Source organism: Gobio gobio, assembly GCF_949357685.1.
Source record: "Gobio gobio genome assembly, chromosome: 14".
NCBI classification, from domain to species: domain Eukaryota; kingdom Metazoa; phylum Chordata; class Actinopteri; order Cypriniformes; family Gobionidae; genus Gobio; species Gobio gobio.
Genome location: NC_137107.1, coordinates 33664088 through 33692043, shown reverse-complemented (window position 1 = coordinate 33692043; position 27956 = coordinate 33664088). Strand labels below are relative to the sequence as shown.

The window sequence follows — 27956 nt, the reverse complement described above, 5'->3', positions numbered from 1 at the left end:
GACTTCTGATGGATGAACTTGCCATGGAAACTTTTTTGATATTTTTTTTTATTATTATTTTAAAACAAAAACATTCTACAAACATTTTGCAACAGCAAACATTTGACATTCATAAACGAGCAAACAATCGTCTAAGGGGAAAAAGAGGAGATACAAAACTTCTACTCGTAGAGAGATATTGTGGAAAAAGCATAGAATGAGCGAGCACTGAGGCATGCATCTGTGTTAGAGGCGTCAAGGCAGAAACAATGTGGCGTCAATATAAAACAAACAAACAAACAAAAAAAGTATAAAAACCTCAGAAAACACAGAGAAATAGATGGCACCGAACTGCTCAAACTCCTGCACCTACATCTGAAGAGACACTCAATGTTAAAATTCAGTGCAAAAAGATGAAAGATGTGAAGAAGGAAAAAAACGGTTAAGATGTGGAAAAAAGGTCCCTTGAAATTGATGCAGGTTTTTTCTCTTGCTATTCAACTCTACGTCAATAGGTGGCAGTGCCTGCACTGTACGACAGCTCTACAATTTCATAATTAAACGGGGAAGCTCAATGGGACGGGGGAGCCATTTTTGTCCTGATCTGATTTCAGCTTTCCGCTTTCCATACTAACTCAAACAAATCTGTTCAAAGGTAAAGCTGATCTGAGAATATGTATCCATCCTATTTCATACACTGATACATGTACATAGCTAAACAGCCGAGTCAGACGTCACAGTTCATTTACTGCTGAGTAAATGAATTTGGAAGCCCTGTTTATTTAGATAACATCTATTCCGTTTGTTCATTTTGCATTTCAATTTGTTCCTTCGGTTTGGTTTTTAGTCAGTACTTCATTACGTTGAGCTTCCATAAATATATATCTATTAGTTTCGTTTTAATAGAATTCTTGACAACTATGTACATACTAGACAAAACGCAATTACGTAGTTTCTGGATGAGCATATATTTCCTTCATCTTTTAGCTATTTTAAAAACGTACCTGTGCACTACCGCATATAAAAAAAAAAAACAAGAACAGCAAGCAGAAGTTTGAAATGCCTCCTTATCCTCGACATTAATGCAACCTGCGGAAGCAGTTACAAGCGCCCAAGAGATACTGACCGTGGTACTCTTTCAATCTTTTATAATACACCTCAACAACATTTTGTGATTCAACGACGAGTCAGGGTAAACGTAGAAATGTCTTAGCTATAGGAAAAACTACGGGGAGATGGCTGTGGCACTAAATCCGCTTGTGAAAGGACCGGAGGGATTTGTCTTGTGAACATCTCAGTCACGCTGCCTAAAAGGCGGGAAAAATGCTTCAGGAACACTTACTGTAGGTGAATATTGGTAACAGGTATAAATAATACGTAATTACACAGTACAAATAAATACATCACTTTTTTAAATATTAACAAGGACAACGGAACAGACAAAAAAGGTCGAGAAGGTGAAAAACATATCTCAGCCTTGCACCAAACAGGTCGTATTGGATGGGGGAGGTGGTGGGGAGGGGTGGACAAAACAAAAATCACCTTTCACAGACTGGCATAATTCGGGGGCAGCCTAGCATAGGAGATATTCTGTAACAACCAAAAAAATGAATGTTCTAAACTTCAAATGAAACCCTAAACTGCTGACATAACGGTACACATCTGAAATCCAAAACCCAAAGTTCTGAGCTCATCTTGAGGCATGTTTGTTCATTTGTAACAAGGCTTGTAGCTAAGGACAGAAGTGATTTAGAAATACGACTACATTTAGTGTGAAAATCTTCAGTTTGTGCTTGTCTGTAGTCAACACATAAAAGGCACATAACTACATACATTTGGCGCAACCAAAGGTTTAATGACATCTATACGCAGGCTTTGGACCAACCTGTAGTTTGAAAGCCTGAGGCCAGTGCATTGAATAACACTAGAATGCACGGTTGAGAGGGAACACAGCGCCCTCTACTGCTAGCCAGTGTAAATCCTTAAAAAAGGGTCCAGTGTTGGCTTCTAAACCCACCGTGGGCGCTACAGAGAGGCGATTCACCAATGTCTCCGTTACGGGACATCAAGTTGAGACCAACAGGCCCATTGGGGAGAATTCAAAAGAAATCTACACCTCTCATTTATTTTGTTCTTTTACTCTTAAAGTCTTGAAGAGGCTTCATCATTCATATTTGTAGTAGCCTCGCTCAACAGCCTTGGAGGCGATGTGTTCTGCCGAATACCGCTGGTCCAGGTCCAGAAGAGCCTGTATTAACGTGTTAATGTTTGCCCGCAGGCCCTCTTTTTGCATCCACACCCGCAGTAGGTCGTAGACTTTGTCCACGGGATGCTGCGTTTCGGCCACCTTGATGGCGTTGTCGCTCACGCCGATGCTACGGAAGAACTTGTTGTGGTACCGCACGTCCAGGGTGTCAAACAGGTCAAAACTCTTGCTCAGAGACTCCTCCTCACCTATTAAATCAAAGCATTGAGACTTCAGAACTTGTCTAATAGCCCATTTCTGTAATATGAACGTGAAATTACTAGTTATATTGATGAATAGTGTGTGTTGCATACTTATAATTATGGTTAGGAATGAATAAATACTTGAACAGAATTAATTTCATATTGAAATGTAATATTTTCATATTTTTATGATATACACTTGTTCAAACTACTGGGTCAATAAGATTTTTTTAATGATTTTTTGGTAACACTTTACAATAAGGTTCATTAGTTAACATTAACTAATAATGCACTGCACTTATAAAGCATTTATTTATCATTGTTAATGTTAATTTCCACATTTACTAATGCATTATTAAAATCTTGTTAACATTAGTTAATGCACTGTGAACTAACATGAACAAACCATGAACAGCTGGATTTTTATGACGTTAACAAAGATTAACTAATGCTGAACAGAGGTGTTGTTATACAGTCATGGTTAGTTCATGTTAACTAATGCATTAACTAATGTTAACTAATACAACCTTATTTTAAAGTGTTACCTTTTTTTTTATTCAGTCACTGTAAAGACATTTATAATGTTTAAAAAAAAATCCATTTCAAATAAATGAAATTTGAACATTGTATTTTAAGAATTCTGAAAAAAGTGAATTACTGTAAGAAAAGTGAAATTTTTATTTAAAATTGTAATAATATTTCACAATATTACTGTTTTTTAAAAAATCATTTTGACCCAAATCTTTTGAACAGAAGGGTATCTTATTTTTTTCTCTCGGTTCCATTAACGGTTCTTAAACATTTGCATTCTTCAGAATAATATCACAAGGAAAAAAAAAGAAAAAAAATTATATATATATATATATATATATATATATATATATATATATATATATATATATATATATATATATATATATATATATATAGGCAACATATTTCTATCATGCTCTGTCTAAACTCACAAAAAAATCATTCATGTCTGAATTACCATCAGAACAGGTCACTAAACAGTCACATCATGTTGTACTAGTCAATTATTTTTATTTTTTATTAACAGTACTGTCCAAATACTGTAACTGAGGGAGTAATATCTTACCAAGTACAGGAACAAGTTTTCTGGGAGGACCATCATCCTATGAAAAAAAAAAAAAAAAGGCTTGTCAATGTGAATTTAGTTAACAGGACCATTCTGCAGCACTTGCAAACATGGATCTTTTCACACATTTGAAGGCACCATCTTGTCGTTGTGTGGTATTTAGCCGTGTAAAATCTGTGTGATTGATTTGACTAACCTTCGCCCATGACTCGGCATCTCTCTCCGTCTCTCTCGGGGCCGGGGGACTCGATCGAGGCGAATCCTCGATATAGACTGCAGAAGGTAGAGCAGATAGACTGGTTTGAGAAGAGCTGGTCGTGTTTGGCAAGCTGTCGCCCAATCCCCGGTCTTCATCCTCCACAGGTATGCTCTTGCTACCCGTTTCCTGTGTTTCTTGCGTCATCAAGGGCCGTTGCACCTCCTCCCTCTCCAATCCAGCATTGTGGCTGTTCTCTTGTTCCTCTTCTGATCTTGGGCACTCATCCTGGGTAATGGCAACAACAACCGATTAAAACTATGGGTAATTAAACAAAATGTAATGATTTAAAAAATAAAAATTATTAAGATTGTATTTGATGTTTCCTTAAAATATATTTATTTATACATTAAATATAGTTTTAATTTGTTTCAAATTTAAAGGTTTATTTAAAGCATCAGAATAATATTAAATCGAATTACTCTAAATAATACCAACAACAACAAAAAATGTCAAAAGACACTTACAATAGGAATCTTCACTTCTTTCAAATCACCAGCTGTCTCTGAAATAAAGTTGACAGAAAATATTCATTAAAAAGTACATTTTGCAGATATATGCCATGTAAATGTAGTTTAAAAAGCTTCAAACTTCTCATACAGATATAACAACTCCCACTGCTGTGTTATTCACAGTTTGTCAATTAAAAACTAGTTAGCAATTACATCTTCAGTAGTGTAATTATATTACTGGACTAATTACTATCTCTAAAAAGTATTGCATTACTTATTACCTTCTAAATCCCATATCAACCAGTTGAACAATACAATGATAGACATGAAACTGCTCTTTCAATTCTTTCAAAAAAATTATATAAAATTGCATCTCAAACTGACCAAAGTATTTAAAGGGAGAAGGTTACATAAAAAAAAAAATTAACACTAGATAAAATATTGACGAATTCTATTGAATAGAATTGTTCTATAGTCAATTATAGTATAATTTAATGCAATTATATATCAAAGGTCACTGTAATCAAATTACCGAAAAATTATGAGTAATCAGTGGGAAAGTAATTAAATAATACGGTAATAACACAAATTACACTACTTAGTAAAGCATTCCACCCAACAGTGGTTACTCAAAACAAGGATTAACGGTTCCCAAACATACCGCTTTTTTGACGTCGACATTTCCTCCATAAAAATAATCCAAGCAGAACCACGATCAGCACAAGCACAATTGGTATAGCAGCCGCTAAAAAAGAAAATCAGATTAAATTAAATATTTATTACTACATGATGCAGTGTAACTAACATCACTTAATTTCGCAATTCAATTTTGAAACATGCCCTGGCCTTACCTATAGGATTAGTGTTATTTGATGGCAATGGCTTGTCTGTTGGACCTTCTGTTGTAGAAGTGGTGCGCTTCCTGCACTTTGTATTGGATGTCGCGGTGCAGCGGCTCCCTTCTTCCTCGTCAGCTTTGCACCTGCAAAACCATGGTCAGAAAATATGCCTTTTAGAAAAGGCGTGAAGCCAAAGGCTTAAAATAGGAGTCTTAAAATGACTGTCATTATCAACAGCACAGTGAAAGCCTCAGGGGTTATAGGCGGAGAGAGTGAATCAGTGGGAAAGGGATCTGACTCATTGGATGTGGTGATCTAAAGCAGGGGCTGGGGCTGAAAGGTTAAGAGAATAGAGGGTGGGAGTGTCAGATCTGTCTGCTTTCATCAGGGTGTTGCAGAACAGAGGACAAATGGGAAGAGCACATTCCAGAGGAAGAGAGGAACTCACCTGGTGCATTTCTTGCACACTTCACATGGCTCGTCTGGCAGGCAGAAGGTACCAGATTTGCAGTCACACTTGGTGTTGCTTGTGCTGGTGCATTCTGCAACTATGATCTGATCTGTAAAGGGTGGGAGAGAAACAAGAGTTATGGGAAGGAAGGATGAAGACATCAGAAAAAAGTGGGAGAGAAGCAATGGACATAAAACTTTGGAAGGGTGACCAAATTTGGATCAATGTTATGTATAGAATCCAGATTCAATCCAGATCTAAAGTCTTAACACATATCTGAAGCGGGAACTGAATGATAGGATCAATCCAGATTCAATTATTCACATATGAAGAGAATAATCCGGAGCTAGATTCAATCTAGATCCATATTCAATCCACATTGAAATCAAATAATGATCCAATGCATGTTAAAACTAATCTCTACTTCAGAAGAACATTCTTTAAATGTTGGATGAATCCAAATGCCGATACAGATTCAATCCATATTTAGGATTTCAATTTACATTTGTTACAACTAATCTCTGATTCTACAGCTGATCTCTGAAATGCACCTTTGACATTTAAATTTAGCATACAGATTCAGATGCATATTCAATCTAGATTTTAACATTCAATTAAAACTAATCTCAGCCTCAGAGAAAAACAATCCCCCTGTGAAGGGTGAAATGCATGAGTGGATCAATGTTGGATTGATACAGAGCCAGCGTTACATTTTCTACAAATAATATCCTTCTCAGAGAACAGTTGGACTGCATGGAAAGTCTTAATCAACACATCCATGTGACTCAGCAGGCAGAAGGACTAACCTGGGAGTGATTAATTGCGCAAAATAGATACCAAACAAGACGGCACATGATACAGGCACACCCTGCATCATCCTAAAACACACGCATACACACAATCCCGGACAACAGACACAAAGGGGTGCATGCACTAGAGGATAGATCAGTCATTCATACACACACAAATGGCTAGTGAAAGAACACAGGAGTGGGGCCACACCCAGGACGTGTAACATTAGGAGTTCAGATTCCCAGGAGTGAGGTGTCCAGCACAGGAAACACTAGACTCAGCTCTATTCATGGGGCCTGCTTATGTCCCCATCCTCATGCAAATCCTATGGGAGGCTCATTGTCTAAACAGGCGAGCGGGATTTTGTTTATACGAATATGTAGTGTTTACAAGGGAGTTTGAATCTGAACAAGCAGTAGGGTCTTGTGGGAAAGAGTGTTTAGGTAAATCAAATGGTTTAATAAACGGTGAACATGGCTGTCCAATCAAAATAAACAGCAGTTTAATGGATGGCTTTGACATCAGAGGAACCAGAAACAGACTAAATAGCTTCGCAGAAGAATGGGTTGTCACAGCGGAGCGTTCTGGGATGGATTCGACGTGATTTAGATGTTCCGTCTCACTTGCAGATCACAGTACGCCGCACATTTTCCCACAAAGGCGAGTTGAAATTTCCAAAAGCAAAGTATCGTTATACAATTTCTGAAATTTTGTTTCGTTTCGGTTTTCCGAAAGCAGTTTCAGAAGTTAATTGTTTGTCCAGTAGTCACCGGCGACGGGTTGCGTTATAGCCTTCCCAGCATGCCGAGGACCATATGTGTTCCATTATTCATTCGAGATGTATAAATGTTACATTCCTGAGTGCTCTGCTTCTCTGGAGAGTCAGTGCAGACTACAGATGGCTGTCTACTGGAAAACTGAACAATCAATTACAATAGCAGAAGGTTGAGATTTCTGTATCTCCAAGTGCCAGTCACAGGCCGGACTCAAACACTTTCTTTAAACAACCCTAAGAGGAAGATCTAACCTGGTCTGATACTGATTCAGGGGTAAATGGCTGGTTTGGAGAGGAAAGTGGAGATTGGAGAACGTTACCTCTGTGGCACTGGCTACACTGCAGACACTGCTCCATGCCTGTGGGGTGCTCGGCATACGTGCCCTTCTCACACGGGGAGCATATGCCCGTCTCCTGGTCCCTGCTACACTTTTCTTTCACATAAGTGCCTGTGTTACAGAAAAGACAGATGACAGACATTAAATAGCAAGATATATCAGTTTGAGAAAAAAGACAAAAAGTAGAATGGGAAACAGTTCTTATTCAGAACCGAATCCATTTAAAATAATTGTATTATTAAAGCCACAGAATGCAACATTTTGGCAAATATGTTTCATGCAAATTTGAGCCCTGTGTAAAATACATGCCACCTTTTTGTTACATTAAGATGTAATTTAATCATTTAAAATGACATATAAATGCCTTCCTTCATTCATTGTTTTTTCCTAGTACATATGCTGACACCAATCATCTAGTATTAAAATATGAATCCGTATTTCTCATATCTGACAATAAGTAACTGTTTTTACTAGTATTTTGGTAGAAATATTTGAGAATCTCTTTTTTTATTATTATTTAACTATTTAACCACTATCGTCAAAGATGATTGACAATTAGCATACAGTTTGGATTGGCGGTATGGTTCTGTTCTTGGCAAGAACTTCTGTCCTGCATGGATAAGAGCAGGGAGGGCAGCGATTAACCCCTATAGGGTAAACAGAACATAACCAACATAATGTATCACAGATATAATAATGTCAATATTTAATATGCAACATAATTTGTGAATTTAGTCTGATTCAAGAGGAATCAGAATGCAGACGAGCTGGGGATGGAGGAGGGTAAATGAGCTCCGGAGAAACTCGATAGCTGCTGATAGTACTGAAGGAGCTTATACATGTATGCTGTGATAGACATCGTATTCCTATAGGTAGACGTAGATCAGCTGACAGTCATCTGATGCAAGCTTGACTAACGTGACCTGCCCGAACTAACATAACGCTTGATAATAGTATTATATTTGTCATTTTGTACATTAAATTCTATCTTTTAATGTATTGTTTTACATGATTTTAACCATGGTAATAAGAAACCATCCTGTGATTATCACGGACTTAATAGAAATTATTACAAAAATTTACCACATATTCTCATTGTTATTCCCAATACTATATTTTGTGTTTAATTCCCATTTCAACAGGTTTGGTGATTTAAGCTTCTCTTGGGTCTTTAAACACCAACTCCAGGCCTACAAACACTTCATTTTAGCACATACCTTACAATATCTCTCGTGAGACACAGCTCTATGAGGAACCAGAGTTACACAAATGTGAGTTTTAAGCTCTAAAATAACAATGCCGTTTCTGTTCGAATCTTCATCAGAGAATAACACTCTTAATAGCATCACTGACGGATGTTTGTCAGCACCTCATCGATAAAGCCCGGAAAGCCATTTTAATCATCTTTAAAGCCTATGCTGTAATTTACTTTAAAAACTTTGCTTTGAGCGAGTTGAGTCAATTGTGTTTACAATACTGGCCTTTACAAGGGATGTTCTCACGGTTTGACAGAATCTTCTCTGCTACTTACCAGCTTCACAGTTCTTGCAGCAGATGCCGTTGTGAGGGTACTGCTGGTTCTCCACACAGCTCATCTGTCTGGCTGTGCGGTTCTGGAGGTCTCCAGCAAACCCGAGCTCTGCTGCCCCATGACCCAAAACACTCAAAGCAAAGATAATGGGGACCTAGAGCAAGAGAAAAAAAAAAAAAGAAATTCGATTTTTTTTAATATGCATTCATGATGACTTGCAATTCATGTACCCAGTGGGTTTTACTTTCTTAAAGGGATAGTTTACCCAAAAATTAAATTTCCTCAAGTTGTTCCAAACCTGTATGTGTTTCTTTGCTCTGTCTGCTGAACACAAAAGAAGATATTTTGAAGAATGTTTGTAACCAAGCAGATAGAGCAACCATTGACTACCATAGTAGGGGGAAAAAAATACTATGGTAGTCAATGGTTGCTCTACCTGCTTGGTTACAAACATTCTTCAAAATATCTTCTTTTGTGTTCAGCAGAGCAAAGAAACTCATACAGGTTTGAGGGTGAGTAAATTATGACAATTTTTTGGAAACACACTGAAGCTTTCAATTCCTAAATAAATAAATAAACAAACAAACAAACAAACAAACAAACATATATAGACATATCTAAAGGCAAATAAATTATAAATTAATTAGAAAATAAATACATTTGCAGTCGTAAAAATTTCAGTCAGCAACATGCCTTTACTTCTCATTAACATTATATTACAAATATAACAGAAACAAAGACTGCAAATAACTTTTGTGAAATGTCGCATCTGGATTTCATTTATAGATCAATTGTTGTTGCCGTTGATGTTGATGAATTGGTATTTAAGCCTTCCTGATGGGGCTGTGTGGGCACACAAGACAAAAAAGCCTGGGAAGGACTGCAGATAAGAGGTTTCTTCTGGAGAAATACCAGTTTTGTACTTTCACACGACTGGAGTGTCATGCTCTCTTTCACACATTTAGACTTCTTTCTCAGAGGCAAACAGAGAGGTATTCTGAGTTCTCATAGCTGACCTTGTGTGAGCAATCTAGCATTTAATTCAAACCATCTGATGTGCACATCTGCAGAGTGGAGCAAATTAACAGAGCAGGAGAGAGTCTTTTCCTGGACTAGAACAAAACAGCCTACCCTGACAAAACGCACATACAGAGAACTCTAAATGTGCTGTGGGATCCAAGGAAACGGTTTGAAAAATACCAGTAAACGTCTAAAATACTTTCTCAACCGGTGGGTTGTTGGCAAGTTCTGATAAGATCACGGACTGCAATGAAAAACAATGCTAAATGCAAATCATAAAAGGCAACTAATCATATAATCATGCATATTTAGAACAGCAAAATAAACAGGCATGTCAACTTATCCAATAAAAGATGTTGTTGACGTCAAAGACACTCAAATAAACTTAAAAGTAATTAATCTGGCATATGGAAATTATTATTATGATTCATTTGTTTAATAAAACATTACTGCTTTGAATCAATCTAATTGAATCCTTAATGGAATAAACTCTCTGAATTCATCAGTGGCTGTTGCCGAATCAATTTTATTCACTTTTGGTTTAACATTTTTTACTTTGAGCAACTTTAATCAACAAGCTTACTGTTCGTATGACAATGTAAAGTTAAAGATGCACATTGACAACTTTACAATTTCACACATTTTAATAAACCTTTTTTATATCAAGTCAAACCAAAATTTATTCAGACACCTTCAACATTTTCCCACATGATCACAGTTTATTCGCTATAGTTTCAAAAATGGTAATGAAATATGACAAGAACTGAGAGGTAAACTGTGTCAGAACAAATTCATCTTGATAATGTCAGATAACTTTGACAGAAAGGTATATAATGGATTACAATCAACCAATCAGCAGTCAGCTGATAAATTTAAGGACACAATTAGATAATACCAATTTAGGTCCATTAATGACCAAGCAATGCTTAACTTAGTTCAGTCTGTGGTGTATAAGGTTAGCCTGGATGCCAGCCGAACTTAGCCCCGCCCACAACATTTGAGTCTGGACTTGATCCGTTGTGGAGCAACTATGCTCGAACAAGAGCTGCTCGGACCAATTAAATTGTCAGGGCGGGCTTTATATGATGATGGAGAGATGATCAACAGTAAGGTAATCATCCACGTCACCAAAGAGCGCTTGGGTTTAATTTTTTTTCTAATCCTAAACTGAGAACTTGTTCATATATGCTTTCACCTTCACTATTTCTCTCAAAAATGATAATCGTGTTGGTAAGTAATTTTTGGGTATAATATATGTCACAGTTTACTTTATTTTGCTATCCTCACATGAATTAACTATAGTGTGTCCTGCACCCACTAGTAAAAAATTATATCTGGTGTCTGAATATTTTTTGGTTTTACTGTATATGCTCTCCGATAGCAACAAAGAATGGTAATATTAAACTCTTAAAGGTACAGTAGCAAAAACAGCCTGTTGAATTGGAACATGATCTGTGAAAAATTGTCATTTAAATCTAAATAAAAACTATTTTGCTGCAAGAAACCTTGACCAACATAATTAATGGACTTTAGAGGAGGAAATGCTAAGCAGAGTTTCTTTTTAACATTAATACGGCGCTATAAACAAATGTTCCCAGTGCTGGTCATTGGCCAGTCAGTTCGGTATCTCTGTCTTTTTGTCTCAGAGGATAATGGGAAATGTAGGCCGTTAGATGGAGCCGATGGTGTCGAGTTGCCAGTGAGGTGTATGGCGGTGGTGTTCTGTGTCTGGGAGAATGTGGGTCATTTGAAGTGGTGGCTCTAAAGTGTGTTGTTTAGCCGTAAATGAGGCCTTCTCATTGTGACATGCTGAAAAGAGGGAGAAGAAAGAAGGGGTGCCTCAGGGACTGAGTAAAGTGCTCGTCTGAAGTAGAAGACCTCTGCTCCGCATGCACAGTCCATACAGAGCTGCCGTTGACTCCCTCACACACACACATCTCTGTCTGCTCACAACGACCCCAAATATCTCTCCTATTCTCTCATTTAACTCACACACACACAGCGAGAGAAAGAATGAAAAGCAACCACCGTATCACACTCCTTTTTCCTCTTAAAAACACACACACATACAGAGTACAGCCCATGCCTTTACTTTTCTCTCTCGCCCACACACATTGGCTTTCTTTGAACATGTCTGTTAGACACTCATTCACCATATGGATGTGCTCTGAAACACGCGCACACACACACATTCCCACACATCTCTTTTATCTTGAACACTTTGCACTTAAGTGAAACCTCACAACTCTATCTAGAGCGTAGGGTTGTGTCGCTTTTCTCAGTAGTGCAATATAACATTAAATGTCATGTAAAAGCGCTCATTTATGACACCTGTGGTAAAAAAACTAGTGACATTGAAGCTTAATGAACAAAATCAAATGCTTCAGGATGCTGATTGGACATTAACACAAAAAGTAAACAAATGCCCATGAAATCCAACAATTAAACATTTTAATACATAAATTATCTCTGTTATGATTGACTAACCATTATTTTCCAATATATATATAGGCACTGTTGTCCCTTAGGGCAGGCCAAGTTGGTGAATTCTATTTTTTTTTGTTGATTTATGTACGATCACAAATCACATGTTAATATGACATGTGTAAACATGAGACTTCATAATCACGCAGATTTCAGAATGATCGGTTTTATTTTTGACTTAGGTTGTGTGTGCAAAGGAATAATAAAATGAAAAATTCTAATTGAAAATTGTACCATGGTGCATCAAATGTTGATGCAGCGTGTTTGTTACATTGAGAAATTTAAAGAAAAATAAAGTATCATTTTGAAAGCCGTTTAGAAAAAAAACCCATTAATATAAGCCCATTAATATAAAAAAAGAGGTTTTAAAAAAGCAGCATTATGACATCATAATGAACATGGAATACACTACAGTGCAAAAATGGGAGATGTAAAGGTGCTGTATGTAAGTTTTTGACTGTACTAAAGCATAAAAATACCACAATATGTTTATTTAGGAAACATGCTGTTTATTCTGAAAAGCAATGCTACAGTCAGTTATTCGACTTTGAAATGTGTGTTCCGTGTCGGAATGTCTATTTGTGTTTTGATCTGTGCGATAAAGCACACTGCCAGTTTACCCAATAGTATTTCACCACCACAGGTTGCCAGTTGGCGGAAAAACACCGCGTATTGCTGCCATGCAAGCCAGCAAAATAATAAATCTCCATGAACGTAAGCACATTAAAACACTGATAAATATACTCATAAACTTAGTGTGCGAGTCTCCTCGCCTTCCATTGTCAACTGGCGACCAGCGCCTAGTCAAGGAGGAGGGGGTGGGGCAAAAATGATTTTGAATTTGGACTGCAGTACCCATTTCAACCACTAGCTGTAATTCTTACATACAGCACCTTTAAGTCTCTTATGCTCACCATGGCTGCATTTAGGCTTTTTGATGAAAAGTACAGTAACTAAAAACCATAATATTGTGATTGAAAAAGTAATATGTTAATATATTATTTCCCGGTTTCCCCGGCTTAAGCCTTGTCCCATACTAAAATTGTCTTAACTGAAAGCAACTTTGCATCTTAAAAGATGTCACTGCCATTGTTTTGTCTCAAGATGCACACCTGATCTTGGCTTAATCTAAGCCCTGTCTCTGAAACCAGGTCTATTAGATGCAATTGATTCCTGCAAAGCTGAATTTCCAGTATCATTAGTCTTCAGGGTCACATGATCCTTCAGAAATCATTCTAATAAGCTGATTTGTTGCTCAAGAAACATTTCTTATTATTATCAGTGTTGACAACAGTTCCGCTTAATATTTTTGCAAATCTTCTGAGTATGTTATGCCTGCAAAAGTAGTATGCTAGTATGCCTTTGATTCCATGTTTAGTCAACAAGTTAAACTACAGTGCTGGCAACCATCTGCAACAGCAAAACTTCAGATTGTTGACAGTGTAATATTATGTCCTAAAAGTTGTAGAATAGCAACAGGGTTACCAAAACAGAAGAGCAATCAGAGAAGACATACCACAGGGGTTTACAGCACACTCACTGTGAGACTAGCAGCAGAATGATACTTGTAAACTAGTATCAAATAGAGCCGAACAGCTGCGTTAAGACGCCGCAGAGGACCGGGGGTATTAGACAATATGGCAATACGTGGTACAGTGTGCGACGCAACCCCCAAAATGAGGTTCGCAACAATTATTGCATTGTCAAACCGCAGATTTGAACGCAAACCCATCTTTAATAGCCGAAATATCACACCACAGTAAATCAACTCAAAAAACAGAGCGGAGACTCTATCCGAGGATTGAGATGCAATGTTTGGAACTCAGAGGAGTGTACAATGGTCTTCTTGTTGGAAGACGGACTGAGTCTATCAGCCTTGAGGGGAACCGAAAAGCCATTTAGTGTCCACACAGACAGCAAAACCTCTCGAGACAATGAAATGAGTGCGGGGCGAACCGAACGCATGTGTGAGAGTTTCTTGAGCGAGTGTGTGTGTGTGTTAGGGGGAAGTCTGAGACAAACTTTGGCTCCAGCGGAGCTCTCTGGATGTCAGCCATGCCTTGTTGTTCTAAGGGAGTTTCCTGGATTGAGCAGCGCTGTCGAGCCACACTCTCTCCGCGCTCACGTCAGACTTTCCACAGACGTTCACATGAACACACACACGCACAATCGCACCATTTAGACGCAGCCGTCGGGAGGTGGGGTCAGAGAGCGATGGCCATGGAGTGCTGGAGGAATTTGAAAAGAAAGGGAGAAGGAGGACAGATACAATAGACGGAGTGTGAGAGGCCCAGAAATGGCGCAAAACGTAGGGCAGGCACATGGGAGTTTGGGAAGGCATCGACGGAGAGGAATGGCGAGTGAAAGAAGAGACATTCCTGACTGCGAATGGACACACTGAAGCCATTCAGACGAGTGGAACATTAAAAGTCACACTAATGAGTTACAGTACTCGCTCTCTCACACCCAAACACACACACACACACCGCAAAGACGAGATGAAAAGTACAGAGTGAAGCACACGTATCAGTTGCTGCAGCCTGAAAAATTAGTAGCTGCATTAATGTCCAACACCTGTTCCTGCCCCCTTGGCACATGCAAACCGATCTAGGTCAAAGTTCACTGATTTGCCAATGACATCACCCACCAATGACAGCGGAGCCTGTCTGACAGACATCTATGCCAGCGCTCGTTAAAAAGCAGTCAAACTTTTTCCTGACTGTGTTTGTGTGTGCGAATGCTATGGAAACTCCATGTCTCCATGGCAACACGTCTGATCCTGGGACAGGTGGTCTTTTTTTCTTTCTTTGGAGAGGCACGGATAGGGAGATTGAAGTGGCAGTGACATCACTTCCTGTGTCTGCACTCTGCACATTCCATATCTGGTGAATCACTGGGATTCCAGAGCGGCACTAGAACTAACTTGTCAGCTATCTTGCTGACAGCTCATAGAGAAACTATTAACAAACAAGTAACATCAGAGTTTGGACGTCATAACATGGCTTGCTGGAAAGAAAAAAATATTTGTTGATAATATGTTTGCAATAACAGTCACACCTTTTAAAGCTTTTGGCAAAAAACACAGTGACTTCCTGGTTGCTTGTATTTCAAAATCTTATCTTCAAACGTGACTAAATTTTTTTTTTCTGCCGACCTGTAATTATTTTAACCGGCCCCAATACAAACTATAAATGTACATGTTTTATGATTTTTAATGTATACATTTTTTATATAAATTAAAAAATATATATCATTGTATTATACTTTTTTATTTTATGTACAATCTTAAACTTCTAAGTTTTATTGTTATAAAAATGTTTCCCACACATACATTTATTTTTAAAGGTGTTTAGACAGCTAGAAATGATAAACTTTTTAACTTAGGGTATTCAGGAAACTCCAAGACAGCAATAAAATGGAAAATGATGTCATGCATGTCAAAACATTACTAATACACATGATAACAAAATGAAGATATAGTAAAAAGCTATAAAAAAAGTTAAATTGAATAAAGAAGAATAAAGTTCAATTGTGTAGTAAATGACTTAAAATGAGTAAATGAGTACATTAGCGCCTATCCAGACAAAAGACATTCCCAATTTAGAAAAAACTACAATCCCAATCCTGCCTAAATAATTACATAAAAAGACAGATCTTGTGCTAATAATTCTAACTCAAACATTGTTTAGAAAACTAATCTCATCAGAAAAATACTTTTGCGGAACGGTGGTCTGGCTTTTATTAGCTAGCGCTTCTAAAAGTGAACTATTGTCTCCATTATCAGTGCTTCAAGACTATCCCGATAAACCACTGGTGAACTGTGACAAAAGCGTCTCAGTAGCGGAGGGACGCAGGTCAGCCGGTAGGCATGACCGGTTAAAACTAAGATAAGACCAGAACAAACTCGACGCAAACTGGCTTCCTGCTTTCCCAGGCAATTCATTTATACTGGAGGAAGCAGCAGTGATTCTGGTTCAGACTTCAAGGTCTACGCTCGGCTAAAATCAAACTTGTGCAATGCAGTTATCTCACAGAACATCCTTTACAAAAAATGACAAGGAAACACTCGCACGCACACACATTCACAGCGTCCAGACAGCCTGCGGTCAGGTTTGGCCTGTAATAGGTGGTCAGGACGTAGACCAGCGTGGTAACCTTAACCTCCAGGATGAGAGTCCTCCAAACCCACAATCACTTTGCACTGGCAGCTCACCAGCGTGGCGTGTTCAGACCAGAGGGGACGCCCTTTTCCTTCTGTCTGAGTGAATAATTGTTGAATATGGATGGAATGACTTGTGAAGACGATGTGAAAACAACTTGCAACTGACAAAAAAAAAGCGATATGAAAGTTGGCAGCATTTACAAGTAACAATAGATGATTCGGTTCGATACACAATATGATACTTTCACATTACATTAAACAAAGCCAAAATAGAGAGTTACAGTGATAGTTCACCCAAAAATGAAAATTCTCAAACCTGTATGATTTTTTTCTTCTTCTGCTGAACACAAAATAATATATTTTGGAGAATGTCAGAACAGTTGATGGGCCCCATTGACTTTCATAGTATTTTTCACCATACTATGGAAGACAATGGGGGTCCATCAACTGTTTGATTATACACATTCTTCAAAATATCTTCTATTGTGTTCAGCAGAAAAAAGAAATTCATACAGGCTCTAGGCAACTTGAAGGTGAGTTAATGACAGAATTTCATTTTTGGGTGAACTATCCCTTTAAAATGGTGAGTTGAACTTGGTGACACCAGTTAAAACTGTGTCTTAAGAACTAGTCTACCAACTAGCAGTTATTAGTTGGGGCTAATCAGTCTCACTTTTCATATTTAAATGAGACCAATCTACCTTTTTATGTAACTGACTTAATAAACAATATGATCAGTCTTGAAGAAAAAAGTTGATGACTAACTTGTAAGACTAGTCCAAGCAGTTTACGCAACCAGCCGCTAAATAGAAAGTATTCATGATTCTGCTTAATACAGAATTATGCGTATTAAAAACATTTAAATACTGTATTTTATTAAATAATGTGATGCATTCTATTTTTTATTTATTATTAATAATTAATAATCATGGAAGCCAAAATGTGCAACCCTCTGGGTTTACCATATTTGTTGCGCTGATGCTAAATTAAATCGAACAAACCATTAGACCGCATAAAACAATGGATGTAGTGTCCGTGATTTCACCCATAGGTTTCGGAAGAGCATTTTTGAAGCCCAAAGTGGGCGGAGCCGGCCGTCGCCATATTGGCAGCATGTCACTACCGGATAACCGAAAATGGTTAAAGAGGCGGGATGTGGGTGGACTAGTGGCAATCCAACTGTCAATCAAGTGGCCACGCCCTTAATTATGCAGAACTTTAAGGCTTAATATAATTTAAACGGATAAGTTGTAAAAAAAAAATTCACCCCCTCACATAGCAAAATTAGCAATATAGATAAAAAACACTTTTTGTACCAGGCTGTAAATTTTTTTTTCTGCTGTAAAGTTGGGCATTTTAACATGGGGGGGGGGGGTCTATGAGATTGATTCCCTTTTGGAGCCTGTCTCTAGTGGCCAGTCGATGAATTGCAGTTTAAGTCACTTCCGTGTTGGATTCAAGAGAGAGACCGGAAGGTAACCGGCTTGCTGCTTGGTCTAAACTTCCACTTTGGGTGAACGAAACTAAACATTGTCGCTATCCACAATAAACTGTTGTATTTTTGTGTAGCGATATATTGTGACACTCACACTATACACGGTTACCAGTGATGCGCGGGTTGATCCAAAATGAGCGGGTGCCCGCGGCCACCCGCGGTTACCCGCGGTTACGAGTCATCCAAAAATATTTTTCATGATATTCGGGTCACGGTCGGTCGGATCGTCAATAAATCCTTATTTACCTTTTGAATGTTGAGCGTTATTAACTTTTGAATAAATGCTGACGCGGGACAAAATGCCCGATTTCCCAAAACGTTGAACTGAGCAATGCCATTGTACCATTTTAATAGGCTACTTTTAAACGCATTTAAAGTCAGTTTTATGTATTTTCTGAGAGGGGGCGGGATTTTTGTTGGGAAAGTCGGGGGAGAGACGCACACTTCGATTAGACTGGATAAACACATGCAGCATCTTAATTGTTAAGAAAATTTAACGAAATAAATGAATAAATCAAGCCTGTATTACATAACACTAGGCTATATCATACAGCATTCAGAAAAATAACAGTTTGCGCTCCTAAGGGCTTTCACACTTTTCCAAATGTTTTCCAAATGTGGGCTGATGAATTCTTCAAGCCGGGTCGAAACATAAACATCGCGTTCATCAATAATATGCATCTGGAGCTGAAATGGAAAATGATGGGCCGCCTCAAGAACTTCCTGCTCTCGCTGCTGCACCTCTGAGCGCACCACGCCAGGGCCTGAAACATTTTCTCAATGGCCCAATGAGCTACGATGAGCATTTACTACTTTTAAAAAATGCGGGTCAGGAAGCGGGTCGGGTACAATATTTTCTTCTTTTTTTTTGCGGTCCGAGTTGCGGGCGGGTTAGTTGAAAACGTCGGTCGGGTGCGGGTTGTTTATACATTGACCCGCGCATCACTGACGGTTACACCACTACTTTCAAGTGATTGAGCTGGAAATAAGAGACAAACCAGAAGTCTTACCCATAATTAAAAGAAAAAAAAGAGACTCTTGACCCTAACACACGGTAGCTACCCAAAAAGCACTATCCTAAATGCTATTTATGATTATTGAATGAACGACAGAGAAAGAATGAATGAGTTTTGTTTAACTGGCTGACCACCAAAGTAAACGTAACTGAGAGTGGTGGTCACACACAAGAGCTCATGAATGAACTGGTTAATGCCAGTGGCAGCATACAATAAACAACCACAGCGCACAACAGTTCAAAGAAACCTTTGGCCTGAATGAAAGCGTGCGCTGGCTTCCTTTGCTACAGTTAAACAATCAAGGAGTTTACAATGCTCGCTGCCAGCTCACACTATTAGGCGAGAACATGAAATCTGCATTGTTTAAAAGTGCCCGTTTCCACATGTGGACGGGCAGCTGTACGTCTATCTCTCCCTGTATCTCTTTCACACACTTCTGGCACAGTCTTGGCTAGTTGACAATGGGGTCTCACAGGTTTTATTGTTTAGAATTACAGTACGAGAAGGCAGTCAGTCATTCACGTTTGCCGCGTGTGTGTACGTGTTCAATTAGGGTTACATCCGCGCTACATGCTGTACAGTGCGTTTCATTATGTATGATGATTGGAACTGGCGGATGGGCAGGAGTTTTTCCCCAGTACGTAACAGATGATTTCTAACAGAGCTACCGGTTAAGGGACGACACACCGTTCTTCATTATTTCCAGCGGTCCGGAACAGGAACCTTATGGAATCATGTGCCTCACATTATCTGCAGATTCCAGTGTTTTACGCATTATACTGACAGGATGCACATGATAAACATGCTGCACAAGGATACGGACTCAACGAAAGAGAAGGAAAATGATTGATGGGGAAAAAATTATTGGGAAAATAAAATGATTTTTTATTATTCATAGCACAGAAAGAGAGCCAATAACATTGGGAAATGTTGCAAACTTGTTTTAAACTAAGACCACCTGCACTATGACTCAATAATAATAATAATAAAAAAAATACCAGGCTTCTGAGCGTTTGTGTGTGTGTGTGTGTGTGTGTGTGTTCTGTGATGGCAAAGCTGAATTTTTAGCAGCCATTACTCCAGTCTTCAGTGTCACATTATCTTTCAGAAATCAAGAAAAAAAAACGTATTATTATCAATGTTGAAAAAAGATCTGCTGCATATTTTTGTGCAAACCATAACACATTTTTGTGATTTTTGATTAATAGACAGCTCAAAAGAACATTATTTAAAAAAGAAATCTTCATGTCTTTATACTGTCACTTTTGTTTAGATCTTTAAGATCATTAAGTTTTAATGCATCCCATTCCCTGCTAAATAAAAGTTGTTTCTTACATTTACATTAGGCAGACGCTTTTATCCAAAGCGACTTACATTGCATTCAAGGTACACATTTTACATTTTGTCAGTTCTTGCTTTCCCTGGGGATCGAACCCATGACCTTGGCGTTGCAGGCGCCATGCTCTACTGTTTGAGCTAGAGGAAAGTTCTTAAATCATTTATTTTTGTATATATAGGCCTATATACACACAGACATACAATAATATTATTTTTTCCCATATACTACTATACTATATACATACATTACTCATTTTGCTATAGTGAGTAATAAAGCAAGTTATGTATTGACTTTTGCTGATTACTGTCATTTTCATTTATAATATGTGTACTAAACACCAGGCCACTGCTCCTTTAAGGGGGAAATTAAAGTAAAACAGATTTATTGCGGCAAGTTTTCACCTTTGTAATAGATTTAGGGGAATGAGATCACAAACACATATAGCTCTACAAAATATGCAAAAGTGCTTTGAAAACATTGCATACTTCAGTGAGATCACGGCTGCCCTTTTGATGCAATACGGCAGTCACACACATACTGAAACTTGTGAACTCTACCTAAACCACAGATCATGTGCAGGCACACACACACACACACACACACACACACTAGCATCTTGGGTATGAGCGTGTGAAAAATCTGTAAATGGCTCCTCTCGGGGAACACAGGAAACAGTCAGACAATGTGGAGGCTTCATTTGGAGTTCAGCTCCATGCTGGGCCACAGAAAAACACGCACACAGTCTTTGATGGGAGCAAACTTTTGGTGACAACAAGCTGCACAATGATTTAACAACCATCTAATCCTTTAAATAATGCAATATTTTCTCCTAAGAACTGTTAACATCAAGTTTCGCCAATTATATCACAATCCCAAACAACAACACATCGGCCAGTTCGACCTGCGGATTCTGAAACCTCCAGCTCAACGAGTGTGTTTTCTAAGTCCCATGAAGATGATGGGGGGTTTGACCGAGCCCTCAGCCCGAGATATCAGGCGGGCGGCCTGCTGTCCTTAGTGTGCGTGGGAGGATATTAATAGCCCGAGAAAGCCACGACAGCACACAGCCTTCCACATTTCAGATTTCCTGTGGCTTTTCTGTCTTCTGTTAATAAAGAGCGCAGTGAATAGTGACCAGACAGGACTGTCCTAATCTCTTTCCTTTAGAAAGAGGAAGAGAGGGTAAGAGAGACAGACAGACAAAGATGTGAATGTGAAAAAAAAGTGATTTAGTGCACTTCCTGTGTAAAACCACATCTGCGGTTCTGCACAATATACGAGGTACAACATGTTGTATGATAAAGAGAAAAGTTTGGAGGAATTTTAAGTCAACAAGAAAAAAAAAAAATGGGTTAATTCACCCTAAAATGGCAGTTTAAACACCCTAGATAGCATGCTTCATGTCTTGCATTACTGGTTTGGGCCCACGTGGAAAACATCTGAACTTATTTAATAAAGGTCTATTCAATTTACCAAAAATGGGACGCGTTTTCTTTTTTTGACAAGTAGTAGAACTTCATTAGGTGGGACAAACAAGATAAAAATTAAGTCAGAAAAGCTGAATATTAACAACAGCCGGAGTAACATAACCTCTAACCCGCATTAAATCGGCAAATTTAATTACCATTGAATATTTCCATCTATTCACAGCCCTTTCCATGGAAACATCAGGAGGTAAATAGCTTGACTATGCGTCACAGATCAAAGTCTTGTCCAATGAAAAGCTTTAAAGCCTGGATGACTCAGTGTCTCTTTTCTTTGAACGACAGCCCCATTGATTATCAAAAACAGGTCGGACGAGTTTCAAACAAGCTTTATTAGAGGTAACAATCACCTTTGCTCTTCTCAACTGGTTAATCTTTAGACTACTGTATTGTTATCAAAGGAAAATATGCGTCATTAATGTCAGCATTAATACAAAACAACCTTGCACAAACAACGTGTTTGAGCTCATGGGAGACAAGATTAGCATAGCCAAGTGGCATATGCATTGTGCAAGATGGCATTTTAAGCCTGAAAAACATATTCCCATGACATTAGGCCAGTGCCACGCTGAGTTGCCCCACTCATTAGCCAGCCTCAGCTCAGTGAGCTCACATCAGATGGAGGCTTTGTGCCGAATGCCTTTCCCATCACTCACACAAGCAGGAGGTTCAGTGCCGGCCGCTGGTTTTTTTTTTATACGCTGAATGCATTCTTTGACCTATTCGAGGTGAACATTAATTCGGGCATCTGAAAATGTCAGACTAAAGTAATTCTAGAGCTGTGAAGGTTTTCAATTACACATGATTAGAATAAACCACTTTTGATTTACAAAAGAAAAAAAGGTGAAAAACATTAAAAGCCTCTAATATTTGAGAACATTCAATATAGTGCTACCTTGCAAGCTCTACCTACATTTAAAAAGTCCTTATCATGCTCTTTCTATTTATAGAACCTAAAAAAAAAAAAGTTCTTTGTCCCGTGACATCAAAACCAAGATAGGGTTTTACAGGAATACTCATCCACACCGCAAATGCACATGGAAAACATCTGCCAGGTGTGCCCATGCTACAATCTGACACTATTATCCATCGGCTTAAATGAGACATAACACCCTCATCTAATTTCCTACATTCAAGCACACACCCTCATTTAAGCGTGTTTGACACAGTGGCAGGTTACCCAATCTGCGATTCACCTGTGGATTCATGCGAGGAGGAGACATACGAATAAAAGAGCAAGAGGGTGTTGTTTTCAAGGAGGAGGATCACCAATGACTGTTCAATTTTGAGTCAAACCGATGGGTAATTATTGTTTGAAGACACTGGATAGGGGGTACGTGTGAACACACACACACACACACACACACACACACACACACACACACACACACACACACACACACACACACACACACACACACACACACACACACACACACACACACACACACACACACACACACACACACACACACACACACACACACACACACACACACACACAGGAACAAGCACACACAGAAATGCACACTATTAGCGTTTTAACTGAAGTCAATGGGGGTTGAATAGAAGGGTAGCTGAATAGCAGGTGCATTGTAATATATGTAACACATCTCCCGTTCAGTCACTGAATCTGGGTGCAGTGACCTGTAAGGTGTGGCTACCTTAGACATAAATGAATCTCTGACAGATGCCTCGCCTTTCCTGGGAAGAGCTAAATGGCAAAAGAAAAAAGGCTGACCACAAACCCACATGCTACCATGATGCTTTCATTGCGACTGCAGATAATCTTTCATTTGTCTCCCACTACTTGAACTTTTTTAAAGCCACACGACTTCAATATAACGTCACAAAGTGGAATAAGCTAGATGTAAATGTTGCGCTCATGAGCTTATGACTCACGAAAAAACATATGAATTACGTAATTGACATATTACGTAATTGTTTTTATGTATATGAATGTATATCATAGGCCATGTAACCACCATTTAGGTCAAGTTTTGGACCCTTTTCAAACAACTCTTTGCCTTCACTAATTTTAAAAGGTCCTATGCTGTGACAAATATTTCAATTTATTTGTTTAAAATATTTCATTTTAAATAGTAAAATACATTTAAATAAAGTATTTTTTTAAGTGCAAATATTTGCCAAATATTTGACAATAATGACATATTTATTTATATACATTTAATATATATATATATATATATATATATATATATATATATATATATATATATATATATATATATATATATATATATATATATATATATATATATATTATAGTTTTACTTTTAAATAATTCTAATATTTTTAAAATATAAATATAAAAAAGCTGCATGCATATCATACAATTAGCAAAAGGCTGTTTAAAATAGTTTTAGATGGAGTATAGCATGTCAAACCACATGAAAGTCCACTTCCCTAATTTATGCTTAGTAAAGTATTTTATGGCAACTACTCATACTAACTTGAGTAGACTTTAGGCTAAAATCATTGTGCAAAAAAGTACAAATATTCCAGTCTCACAATTCACACACACACACACACACACACACACACACACACACACACACACACACACACACACACACACACACACACACACACACACACACACACACACACACACACACACACACACACATACATATATACATACACACATATATATATATTTTTTTTTTTTAAAAAGCTCCATTAAAAAATTGTGATGTTTAAATGAATGGAGCCTTCCCTAAAGCATTTCATGTCAACTACTCATATATCAACATAACAACATCCTTAAATAATAGCCGCAAAGCTTGAGAACAAGATAAATGTGCTTCTCATCTCAGTATAAACACTTCTGGACCTTGTTTATTGTGTGTAGTCTACAGTAAAGACTTAGAAACAGATATGGCACGATTTTTAACACACACACACTCCCACACATCCACATCACTCTGATTACTCTGATAATGAGCTTTGCATTTAATTGCATCACGCAATCTTCTCTCTTCCTGTCTCCTCGTAAATGTGGATTCTATAAACATCTGACGGTGCAAAGTGGCTTTAAAAGGCTCCTAACGAGCAGCGGGATGTCGACTCCGCTCTGGAGTCTTTCTTGTGGATCCCGGGGTATGTAGCACATGTCCTGTTTGGATTTCAGGGCCGCTCGGAGAGATACCGTGCACACTTCCTGTCCATGCCCACACCCTAGAGAGCACACTCCGATAACATCGAAGGAGTTTGAGAGGGCCAAAAAAAGTCAGGAGGGAGAGAGAAATTGGTGCACAACGTGAAAAAGAGTCTCAAGGAAGAGTATGGAAAGACTCAGAGAGAAGGACCCCCCGCTCCGATTGTATGCTAAATGTTTGTGACTGTGGGTGGAAAGAGTATACAAAGATCTGATTCCTGTCACTGCCATCTGTGTTGACAGGAAGTTTACAGTGGGAGCCGTACGCCTCCGTCCACCCCCTCCCCATCCGCTCTCACTGGCCCAGGAATGTGTGAGCTATGCAGACTGGCAAGGATGAGCTATCTTCATCCAGTAACCGGCCAACCAGAACAGACTCATAACTTAGCATAGTTTACAGCATGCATAAACAGCCATGTTGCAAACAATCTCTGCCCTGTCATTTCAATAAACAAAAACGGGCTTCAAAGTAGGGTGAGCTCACCTGGGGCTCATGGGAAAGAGAGGTTGTTCAGGCAACAATCACTGTGGTTAAGATGATAATCACTCCCTTCGCTTTGATGATTTAATTATCTAATTAACTACTAGCTGAATGCCCCAAATGCTACTTTATATTAGCATGTTATTACATAATACATGAATTTACACAAAAATACACTTAAGCTCATAGTAACAAACATCATGCGTTATTTCAATACACTGTCAATTATCTCGAGGGTCGCTGCTTTGAGGAACAGTGTAGTCTTAAGTTAAAGATACACAGCATGAGCCGAGGGTGGCTCTGGACTCAAGAGAAAGTTTTAAAGGTGAGTCAAGGCATTCAGTCAGTGAAGCGTTTTTATAGTGCCACTTTTGGCAAAGCGGAGCTGGAAAAACCAACAGAAGGGCAGTGAATGGCTCTTTCAAATGTGGAATAAACTTAACACTGGCACTACTCTTAGAAAACTCTCACAAGACGCGGTTCATAAGAGAAGAGAAGACTTCAAGTAGTGGGAGACAAGACTTGCTTTTCTAGCGGAGACAGACCGATAATAATTTTACACTTCTTAACCAATAAATGCCACTGTTTGGTGGGAAACAGCATCCAAATTCACAAATAAAAGTCAATTATTTCATAATAATAGCCATTGATTCTTAAGTGCAAATACACGTAACCCAAAAATGTAGAAGAACATAAATGTGCCATATTGCAAAACATATATATAAATAAAAATACTACTTCTGTAGTAGCATTATTAATAGTAATTATTATATTATTACCAATTATAACATATTCGTAATGCATTTGTATTGTTGTAGCCTAATTGTCATCTATTTATGAATTGTATAAAAGCAGAAATTAAGAAGAACTAGCTAAACTGGTTTGCATATTGGTTATTGTACACTAAAACATATCATAAAAAATCCTAAAACACACACACACACGTCTGTGACTCAAAACCTACCTAGGCAGCACTTTTTTAACATCTTAGCCTAGGTAACTTAGGCTACATTGAATGCCCGAAAATATTGCCTAGGTAGGACAATCATTTTTAAAACTACACATGACTTGTACTGCTCACGTGTGTATTAAATGTGTTCCAATATTCAGATATCACGAAATCAAAATCCAACAAAACATAACACTCCGCTAATATTTACAAATCTGAGTCTTATCTTAGTTTTCTGAACTTTAAACCGCTGTAAAATATCAGTGCCCAATATGGCTATTTCATTATGACAATGTTCATTATCACTGCTACCAACTTTCATAATTATGATCAAACAAGCATTTAACACCAAATTAAAACATTAAAAAGGACTTAACCCGACTGAAAGGTTGTTAAAGAGCCTATTTAGAATATCGAAAAGTCTGATACGCATAATCGACACTGACTTAGTAACGTTCAACGCGTTATGACCGATAATACAAGGAATTTACATTCACGTCCATGTTTACAAGAACAGAATAATGGCTAGCCAACAATAAAATAATCCAATACATTGAATATTACACATTTCACAAACACATCTACAAGCAACAAAACGAGTAAGTTAAGCTTTCTTACCATGGCTATGGATTTATCCATCCTATGGATGGCGTGTTTTTCCCGACTTTTCGACTTAGCCCACTTGTTGATAGCTTTTCCTCTCCGGTTACAATGTTATTAAAGCAAACTATTAAAATACAAGCGACAGCACAAATAAAAGTACATCCAATGTTTGACGGCCTGTCAGAACCGAATCATGTTCGGCTCTCGGCTGCTTTCTCGCGGAAAGGCGGTTGGTGTAATGCGAGGCTTCTCTCTGATCTATGAAAAAAGTTAGAAAGCGCAGCGTGACGTCATGTTACATCCGTATCATCGACCAATCAGAGTCTCGACCAATGAAAGAGCCGTGATTTACTGTACTACTACTGGGACATTCCTACAAATCGGTGCCTTTTGAGTCTCTAATAGCTAAGTTATGGCATTTCAAATCTGTTACATTATTGATAATAATTGCAGTGGATAACAACAAGGATAACAACGTTGTACACACTGAATTAGGCTAGGTTACAGGCAAATTTCTAACGACTTTATAAAACCTTACTCTGACAATTATACAAATTAGGTAAATTTAATCAACCTAATCTTATTTAGTCTCCCCTCCTCTCACAAAAATAAAGTAAAAAGCCCCAAGTTTGCCACTGTGTAGGCAAACATTAAGAGTGGATTGCTGCCCCCTTTACCTGAACACACCTAAACTGTCATTATAAATTAACAATTTCCCTTCCAAAAATTTAGGAGGGGGGTGTTACAAGGGGAATTCTGCTTTTCAGAACAGAAGGCATAAG

The 27956-nt window shown here is 38.2% G+C and overlaps 1 protein-coding gene across 1 annotated transcript; it reads right to left on the bottom strand.

Annotated features, from left to right (window-relative positions):
* Positions 1-61: 61 nt before the first annotated feature.
* Positions 62-27453, bottom strand: tnfrsfa (tumor necrosis factor receptor superfamily, member a). The gene is made up of 10 exons (XM_079834656.1): positions 27190-27453; positions 8961-9114; positions 7412-7540; positions 5522-5633; positions 5086-5216; positions 4896-4979; positions 4250-4287; positions 3723-4010; positions 3527-3563; positions 62-2433 (listed from the first exon to the last, which is right to left on the bottom strand). The coding sequence occupies exons 1-10, from the start codon at positions 27208-27210 to the stop codon at positions 2144-2146; spliced, it is 1284 nt and encodes a 427-aa protein (XP_079690782.1). The 5' UTR covers positions 27211-27453; the 3' UTR covers positions 62-2143.
* Positions 27454-27956: the final 503 nt, after the last annotated feature.

Coding starts and splice junctions, on each gene's coding strand:
- tnfrsfa (XM_079834656.1), bottom strand. CDS start 27,210: ATGGATAAATCCATAGCCATG. Junction 5,217..5,521: donor GTGTGCAAGAAATGCACCAG/GTGAGTTCCTCT, acceptor ATGGTTTTGCAG/GTGCAAAGCTGACGAGGAAG. Junction 3,564..3,722: donor ATGCCGAGTCATGGGCGAAG/GTTAGTCAAATC, acceptor TTTTTTTCATAG/GATGATGGTCCTCCCAGAAA.